Source organism: Miniopterus schreibersii (assembly GCF_964146895.1).
Source record: "Miniopterus schreibersii genome assembly, chromosome: 4".
In the NCBI taxonomy this organism is placed as follows: Eukaryota; Metazoa; Chordata; class Mammalia; order Chiroptera; family Miniopteridae; genus Miniopterus; species Miniopterus schreibersii.
This window is the reverse complement of record NC_138105.1, coordinates 72618199-72627243: the sequence shown is the minus strand read 5'-3', so window position 1 is coordinate 72627243 and position 9045 is coordinate 72618199. Positions and strand designations below refer to the sequence as shown.

The 9045-nt window shown below is 47.5% G+C and overlaps 1 protein-coding gene across 1 annotated transcript; it reads right to left on the bottom strand.

Annotated features, from left to right (window-relative positions):
- Positions 1-3224: 3224 nt before the first annotated feature.
- Positions 3225-8096, bottom strand: FAM32A (family with sequence similarity 32 member A). The gene is made up of 4 exons (XM_081135395.1): positions 7819-8096; positions 7539-7680; positions 3785-3838; positions 3225-3485 (listed from the first exon to the last, which is right to left on the bottom strand). Exons 1-4 carry the CDS (start codon positions 7890-7892, stop codon positions 3417-3419), a joined length of 339 nt encoding a protein of 112 aa, XP_080991521.1. The 5' UTR covers positions 7893-8096; the 3' UTR covers positions 3225-3416.
- Positions 8097-9045: the final 949 nt, after the last annotated feature.

Here is a 9045-nt window from a genome sequence, read left to right as displayed (position 1 = left end):
TGGCTGGTGAAAACTCCGTCCTGTGGACTGTTAGGTGAGAGATCCCCTGATGTATCTACGTGGGCCCAGCCCTATGGAACACCTATTCTGCTGGGGGAGTCTAGGAAACAAATAAATATGCAGTGACCAATTGTGATACGCTTTAATGGGGAGGGGTAAGGTGGTGGTTACTTGGAAAGAGCACAAACTAACCCTGAATTGCAATCAAGCCTAATCAACAGTCACCACCTGTCACCTGTTAGAATCAGTGAACAAGCGTGCCTGTTTATTGCCTGGAATGATCTGAAAACCACGCCCCCATTGAACCTGGGCCAAAAGCACGTGTTTTATTTATTTTTTATTTTTATTTTTTTAAAACATATCTTTATTGATTTCAGAGAGGAAGGTGGAGGAAGACAGAGAAGCATCCATGATTAGAGAGTAACTGATCGGCTGCCTCCTGCACGCCCCCCACTGGGGTTCCCGCTGGCAACCCGGGCATGTGCCTTGACTTCCCAGTTCTCCTGGATCATAAGTCGATGCTCAACCGTCGAGCAACGCCAGCTGGGCTATGTGTTTTATTTCTGTAGTTAGTTGCCACCGATGGATAATACAAATTGTGACCCCTGATTAGTCAACTGAATTGGATGTATCTCATTTGCTTTTATGAACATTTGGGCTGTGGGAAAATGCCTTCATCACAGTGCCTTGGGGATCCCAACCCTGCAGCATCAGAACCATTTATTTGCACTGCCTGCCTCATTTTTTTTTTTTTAATCCTCACCCAAGGATAAATTTTTATTGATTTTTTTTAGAGAGAGAGGAACATCAATGTGAGAAACATTGATCACTTGCCTCCCATAGGCACACCAACCTGGGGATTGAACCTGCAGCCTTGGGATGTGACAGGTCAACACTCCAACCAACTGCACATCTGACAAGGGTGCCTGCCTCTCACTTTTAATCGTTCCTCCTCTATCTCCATCTGGGGTTTTGAAAGATGGCTTTTGTAATATATCCTCTGCTTAGGACAGAAATGTAAATGCAGAAAAATCCAGAGAAGAACACTGGAATATTTGAGGACTGCTAAGTAAATCGTCGTCTGGAAGCCTTCTTGCACAAAACAGCCCAGAGAGGCTTTTTGACAATTTTCTTATAAGAAACCCTATTGTATCTAGCTTCATATTTTGGCAGTATTAGAAAAATGTCCTTTTTAAACTACAAAACTATACATTGCACTGAGGAAAAACTTAGAAAATGGCAAAAAGAAAAAACAGCCAGGAAAGATGATCTCTCTCATATGGGACATTTCCTTTTAGGCTTGCTCTGGGCATTTTAGATGTTTAATACAGTATCACAGGGGCTGGGAGGATAAACATATTTTTAGGAAACAGACTCCCAAGTTCCAAGATGACTGTCACAGTACACTCTTCACATAAGTTACCTGTAACCTTTTTTCCTTATGTGGAGGAATTTGAGTCACATCTGAATTTCATCCTTGACATTTATATTTAAATGTGTAAGCCAGATTTAGCCTCTGCAATATCTCAGAAAAAAAAGTACTTATTGTGGTAAATCAGAGTTTGTCAAAATTTGCTGCATATTAGGGTCACCTGGGGAGCTCTGAAAAATTTCAATGACCGAGCCCCACCCCAGGTAGTATCAGTAGTTTTTAATGTCTAACATTCAACAGAATTTGAGCCACTGTGAAAGACTGTGATGGCCACCAATAAGCGATGTCTCCTGGTGCTCAGGCCTTTGAGTAGTTCCCTCCCAGCCTGTGTAACGTGGCTTGTATTGGCCAATGAAATAGCCTATCTGGAGAGAAATCTCAAGGATAAGATACCATCTTGGACCTTCTGGCTCCAGGCAAGTCAACACAGCTATACAAGGGAACTAAACTACACCACATGGAGAAGAACCACCCAGCTGAGCACAACCAACCAACAGAATTGGAAGAGAGAAATCCTGTGGTTTCAAGCCACTTGGTTATGGAGCCGTTTGTTAGGCAGGGAGAATTGGAATGTTTATCTTCCACATACTGACTTTTCACAGGACATCATGCCTAGACTCCAACCACTGGCTCGTGGATAAAAATCTGCAAGTGCCTTTCCACCAGGTAATTGGGAAGGCTGCCCAAAGGAGCCAGTGGTAATGAGAGTATGCCATCTCCCTTAGGTGGGTTGTGAACCACAAGTTGTTTTCATTAGATGTGTGAAAACACATCTAATTTTCTCCAAACTGAGGGCAAATAATTGTTTTGCAGCACACATCCTTCATGTGAAATTATTCCAAAAGGCAGAGTTTCTAAGTGAAAAATAGCCTATAATTAAAACACTCAGACTTATATTTAATAACTGGTTTTGCTTTATTCTGCAGTTCACATATGACAGCCCCAAACCCAACACTTAGATTTTTCTCTTCTGAATTTGTTGGTTTTTTTAGATCTTTGTCAACAGAGACTGTTTCTCCTAGCAGCATATGCAGTCTGATCCTCATGAGGTGGGGACACACAGGCCCTCAAAGACTCTGGCTCTGTAGCACTGGAACCTGGGTGCTCCCCTTGGACTGCATCCTTGTCTATCTGTGCTGGGGCTCTGCCCTGGTCCCATTACCCTGAGATGTCCTTAGGCCAGGAACGCTAAACAGGCTCCATGTATGTGCCAACTCTGAACAAACATTGGGGCCTGCCTGGAGGGGTGAGGATAGCAAGGCAGGCCGTGTCTGGGTTCCATTACAAAGAACATGGTGCTTGACTGGCAATGTCTGCCATGGCAACACCAACTTGACATGTCTGGAATGGGAATATTGGGAAAACAGGCTGTATGCCAGCCACCAGCTCAGCTCAGCTCAGCAAGGCGCAAGGTGTTCATTCCATCCTTGCCTTGAACAGCTATTCTCCCTGGCCAGGTGGGCTGAGAAGGCAGTCCGAAGGCCACAAAGCTGCAAGTGGCTTCTCCAGGCCCTGGATGAAATAGCATAAGCCCCAAGCTAGAGGGAGCTTGGAAGGGCAGCCCATGAAGGGCCCCATGGGGGTCTTCATGTTGCAGCTGCTTCTCCTCTGGAGTCAGTTTTATCCAGGCAGAGATAGCTGGCTGACTGTCAAAATAAGTTAGATGCAACTTGGGTGTAAAACACTTCCATGGCATTTACACAGAAATAACCTTAATCTCTGGATAAACTCTCAATAATTTCTAGTCCATACTAAATAGGTTCATCTTCAATGTGGTACTGAGAAACTAAAATAGAGTAAAAGGATGGTCTTACTTTAATCAAGTTACAGAATTAGGGCACACCACTTTGAAAAGCACTGTCTAAGCAGAAGACACAGGGTGTGTGTAAAAGAGTATTTCTAGAAAATACCAAAGGCACCAAACATAACCACAACCTGGCCGCCTTTTTCCTCTCGGTGCCAATCCATACTCTGGGCAGGGAGGCTACTTCGTCCAGCTGACTTTGGGAATGTCATAGTGCTCTGTGAGTGTATCCAGGTGTCTGTTGAAGTCCTGGGGAAGCAAAGGAAAAAGCCCACATCATCACAGCGCCAAGCAGGGTACTGGGGACATGTGGCATCATCCATTCCCACTTCACATTGTGTCTCCCCTCAGTGAGCCCCCTCCTCTCAAAGCCACCCTGCCAGGCCTTATAGCTGCCTGAACCCTGGCCTCTCCCTTCAATGACCCCAGGGAGGTTGGGTAAATCCCTTCCCCACTGACACTCCAATGACTCCTCTGCCTGGCTCTAAGCCTCTGGGCCCAGCTGGGACCTACACGGCTCAGCCTCCTCCACTGGACACGTGACTTACCTCCACTCTTTGCTTGTGGGTTTTGGAGGCCTTCTTCAGGATCCTTTCCATTTGCTGGAAGATAGGAGAGAAGTACAGGTCAGTCACATGCTTGACATACCCAGGCCAGTACAAGATGGAAGATGGGAGCCCCAGCTGGCCTGGCTCTCATACCTAGAATAGCTGGAGGTGTCAGGTCCCTCAATTCCACTCAGGCTGGTCTGACAGGGACACCTGGCCACAATATATTCCACTAGAAACCCAAGTCAGCTGCTCTTTTGGTCTGAGTGGCAGGAAATGTGCTAGCACTGACCTGGGTAGACTCTGCTGGGAGCAAGTGCTTCCTACTTCCTTGGGCAATTGACAGAATTCCTATTTTTCAGAAAAAGAAAGTCCCAGATGGGATCTGAGAAAGGATGAGAAACGAGCAAAGGGCCTGACACATAATAGGTGCTTGAGCGACAGTATCCATCCTGATGCTCACAGTGCCAGAAGGGCTACAAGATGCAGATCACCTTCATGAGTGATTGTAGATTATGTATCCAGCACAGCTACGACCTTCCCCACTATTCATTCACAATACCCAATGGTACCTGTTAAGAGTTAAGAGTTAAGAGCATGGGATGCAGAGCCAAACAGACCTGGGGCTGCATCTGGCTCTATACTTACTAGCTAGGTGACTGTGGCCGACTCACTTTGGTGGCCCACCCCCACTCTTGTACATCCAGAAACTGCGTTGCCTGGTATTCATGGTCTTGTGCAGTTATCTGACTACACTGACTCTGGACTGGCACCATGACTCAGTTTACTTAACAATGTAGTGTCAGTACTAGCCAGAAGCCATAAGAAGACCCAGCACCTTTTGTTTTGTGCTCTTGGAAGCCAGCTATACTGCAGGAGGTCTGATGACCTCACTGGAAAGAAAGGACCTGGCAGATGAAATGACATGTGGGAAGAGAGTCCATGGAAGAAGCACTGAGGCACTGGACGTGTGACGGCAAAGCCATCTTAGATGTTCCAGCACAGCTGGGCCTCCAGCACCAGCTGCCATCTGAATGCACCAAACTCTAAGCAAGGTCAGAAGAACCACCTAGATGAGCCCAGTCAACCCACACACCCATGAGATAATATTGTCAGCTACCACTTGGCTGTTGCTCCCTGTCCCTTCTGTTCTCCTTTGCTGCCTCATCTTCTGCCTCCAGTCAGCTCCCAAATGGCTGACCCTCCCTCTGAAGTGTCTGCCCTGTCCATCCCTGCCTCCTGCTGCTGTGAACCCATATGAGGCCCCTATCTCCTCAAAACAGCCCGAACTGACTTGAGCAGCTGTCATCAATTCCAGACCCTTGGAGGTCTCTGCCCTCTCTCCCCACTCCATGCACCAAGTTCACAGGGTGTCTTGGATGCTGTCACCATCTCCACTTCACACACTGAGAAAATAAGCACCAGAGTGCACAGCAGGTGATGAGCCTGGAGATACCAAGCCCTGACCCCTTCCAACAGGTAGGGGCCCACCCCAAGGGCCCTGCACCCAGGACCCAGGAGCTGTCCAGCTTTTGTGCTCCCTGTGCTCAATCAAACACCTTCCATAAGGGAATCTGCATTGTCCAACTGTACCTAGCTTTGCCCACACCTCCCTTCTCTCATATCCACCACACCTCTCTCTCTCCCGGGTCAAACACAACCAATAACAGTACTTCTGGTTTTAAATGCAAACGACAAAAACTTAATCTTGACCTTTCACTACTTCCAGCTATAGGCCCATTTTTCTGTTCCCTTTGGGAGACAGTAAATCTTCTAAGACCCATTTTTTCTTCCTCGTCTCCACCTCTGCCTTTCCCGTTCTCTTGGATCCACTCTAATCTGCCTTTCTTTTTAAATTTATTTTTAATTATAATTGACATACAATGTTTAATCAGTCTTTCTTCCTCCTCATTCTAAAAGCCAACTAAGGGCAGTGCTCACCCACAAGACCTCTTGGCAGCATATACACAGTTGATCACTTCTTCCTCCTCAAAACACTTTCTCCACTCGGCTCTAAAATACGATCTCTCCTGTTATTCCTCCTTCCCATGCTCCTTTGCAGTTTCTTCTCTGCCACCCTCTAATCACCAGAGGTCAGAACTTATACCTCTTCTCTGTCACTGTCCCTCCTCAGAGGAGTTCATCCAGTCCCACAGCAATTTCAAATGTCTATCTGGAGCCCACCTCTCCACCAAACTGCATATTCAGATGTCAAACTGTCCACGAGAATTCTCCACTTAGATTTCCAACAGGTACCTCAAATTTGACTTTTAAAACCAAGGTCTTGATACTTTCCTTTAGAAACCTATTTTACCTGCAGTCCTTCCTATCTCAGTAACCAGTACCTTTATTCACCCTGCTTCTCCTGCCAAAAATCTTGGTCATCCTTGATTCTCCTTTCCCAGCCCACACCCAACCCATCAGTTGATCCTGCTGTTCATTCAAAATCTATCCCAAACCCAATTCCTTCCACAGCTTCCACCATTACTGCCTGACCTTGAAGTCTGCATTAGCCTCTCCTCTACCACTCCCCTGCTCCAAGAGTAACATCCCAGCCCTGCCTCTGACTATAACCTTAGGGAAGGGACTTAAGTGAACTCATTTGTTAAATCCTCACCACAAACCAATGAAATAAGGACTTTACAGTCCCACTTTACAGATGAATCTCTGGGAGGTTAGCCAACTTGCCCAGAGTTACACCACCAACAAACAGAGACAGAGTGGAACCCAGGCCTGTCTTGCCAAAGCCAGTGCATCTCACTTTTTCTTGGCCAACTGAATTAGGCCTAGGAGCTATGAGTAAACTTTTCCCTAATGTCGCTGGACCAAATCACCCAGACCACCGTTGGTTTCTCAGCTTGGACACTGTTGAAATTTTGGGTCAGATCATTCTTTTCTGTAGGGGGTGCTGTTTCAAGTATTGTAGGATGTCTTAGCAGCATCCCTAGCCCCCACCCCACTAGATGCCAATAGCACCCAGCCTAAGTTATGACAAACAAAAATGTCTCTAAACACTGCCCAATGACTTCTTGGGAATGTAAGTAGGGGGACAAAATGGCCCTCAGTTGAGAACCACTGACCTAGACCTATTATTCCCTCCACCAGCATAAAGGCCAAGTTTATATATCTAAGGTTGATCCCATCTATCCCCCACTGCCCACATTTATGGTGTAATATTAAAATAAGTAATTTAACAGAGACTTAAAAAACATACTTGAATCTGCCAACAACGTTGTCATGAAAACAGACTTTGTGGTGTCTTACAGCTGCGAGCATGGCCATTTAATATCAACAGCTAACATCAACTGAGCATTGACTCTATACCACACCTAGTGAAAAATGCTATAAACTTGCATTTCAAAGGTCCCATCCCTCTTAAGAAAAAGTTCTATCCTGACCCCAACAGATGAGAAAAGTGCGGCACTGGGAAACAATGAGTTACTGGCTCAGTGCCACTGGGCAAATGAGGGACAGCACTGGAATTCAAACCCGGGTCTCCAGCTCTGGCTCCTTTCAACGCCACCTTTAGCTCTTCCTTCTGCCATCCACTGAGCCTGAGCAGCTCCCCAGTAGTGGGCTCTTCCTCTCTCACAAAGCATCTTCTCCCCGGAATTAAAGTCCTTTCTGACCGCTTGCCCTCCTCCAAGAGTCCCGGGGCTGTCCGAGTTTCCGTCTCCCAGCCCTTCCTAAGCACCTGCTCCGGGAGACCCAGGCCCACGGAGCTGGGCACCCCCAGCCTACCCACCCGCCTCACCCGCTTTTCCTGCATCTTCTCAAAGGCCGCCTGGGCCGGCGTCCGCTTGTCCAGGCCGCGCCGCTTCTCCTCCTCGTTCTTTTTGCTCGTTCCCATGGCCTCCAGGAGTTTCGCCTTGTCTTTGTCCTTCTTTTTCTTCTTCCTGGGAGGGGAGACGGGTGGTGGTAGTAGCGGCGGTGGGCAATATGGGGTAAGGTTGGGTCTGAGAGCAAGAGCCCGGGGTCTGGGAAAGTGGCTTAAGGGGGCAGAAGATGGGTGGCCGCGGGCTCGTGGGACTCACCGCTTAGTCACGCCGAGCTCTGCGACGCCTTTTAGCTTCAAGGGCCCCTTTTGGACCTGCTCGTAGGCCGCCATGGCGCCAGTCCGCAGGTGAGGAGTAAACTACCACGCTTCCTGTTTGAGAACACTATATCCGGCCGAACTCCCGCCTCACTTCGTCTTCATTGGCCGAGCTAGGCGCTGCTCATGCGCCCTTGGCATCTGACTCGGGCCACACCTCTGGGTTACAGGCTGGGCCTGGAGGATCCGGCTCTACTGACTCCTTTCCACCTTGTCTCTGACACACTTCCGGCTTTGGCACCCACTTCCGGCTTGTTGTTTTTTTGCCCCCCCCCCCCCGCCGTGAAGCCAATTTGACAAAACTCATTTCTTAAAACCCAACGTCTTTTTGAGTGTTTTGCGTGTATTTTATTTATTTGTTTATTTGTTTTCAGTCTCCGTAGAGGCCGTCAAAAGTTGCCGGTGCCGACTATATTTCAAGTCGTCCAGGCGGGGTATTGGGAAAAGTTTTCAATGAGCAATAATCCCGCCTCGGATAAACCTCAGTGGCTATGATACTGCCACTGAGCAAAGCTTTTTGCGTGCATTTAGATGTCCTGTTTTCTTTTACTGACATATTTTACGGGTTCAATGGGTAATGTGCATTTTAGTTTGTACTACTGTGGCCCGATTGTAGAGGATGAAAGAGGGAGAGAAAAACAAGCATTCCCAAATCTAGACAACTCCGAACAAAAGCTAGGTGCTTGCATTTCCCAGTTCCACCTGCAGGGAGCAACAAGCGACTGCCCAATGCCCCAGCCAGAGGCTCACCCTTGGGCATTCCCGAATCGGATGAGTGCCCAAAGAGAAGGATGGGGGCTGCCAGCCTGTGCCAGTTTCCACTTGGGGCCGTCCATGACAGAATCGACTTCTCAGAGAGGGACAGGAAAGACTCAACTGGAGAAATCTGTTACACACACGCAGACACACCCCAGCCAACCCAGCAGCTGTGGAGCTAGCCTCTGGCACTTCCAAGGTTTTGTGCCCTGGAGCAAGTGTTTTGATATCTCCGTCCTTCTCTTTCCTCATAAAATGGGGATGATGATAACAAAAACAGCGAATACTTTATATAAATTTATATAAATCATCTTATTTACTCTCACAGGCACCCTGTTACATAAACCATCCTGATTTTGTAGGTAGGGAAACTGAGGCACAACTGTATCCAACCTATGCTGAGTGTTCCATC

What these genes read in the sequence shown, in the direction of transcription:
- FAM32A (XM_081135395.1), bottom strand. Translation starts at nt 7,892, where the DNA reads ATGGCGGCCTACGAGCAGGTCCAAAAGGGGCCCTTGAAGCTAAAAGGC. An exon ending in GAGCTCGGCGTGACTAAGCG is followed by an intron (nt 7,681 to 7,818) that starts GTGAGTCCCACG and finishes CTCCCCTCCCAG; the next exon opens with GAAGAAGAAAAAGAAGGACA. An exon ending in CCCACAAGCAAAGAGTGGAG is followed by an intron (nt 3,486 to 3,784) that starts GTAAGTCACGTG and finishes TTGCTTCCCCAG; the next exon opens with GACTTCAACAGACACCTGGA.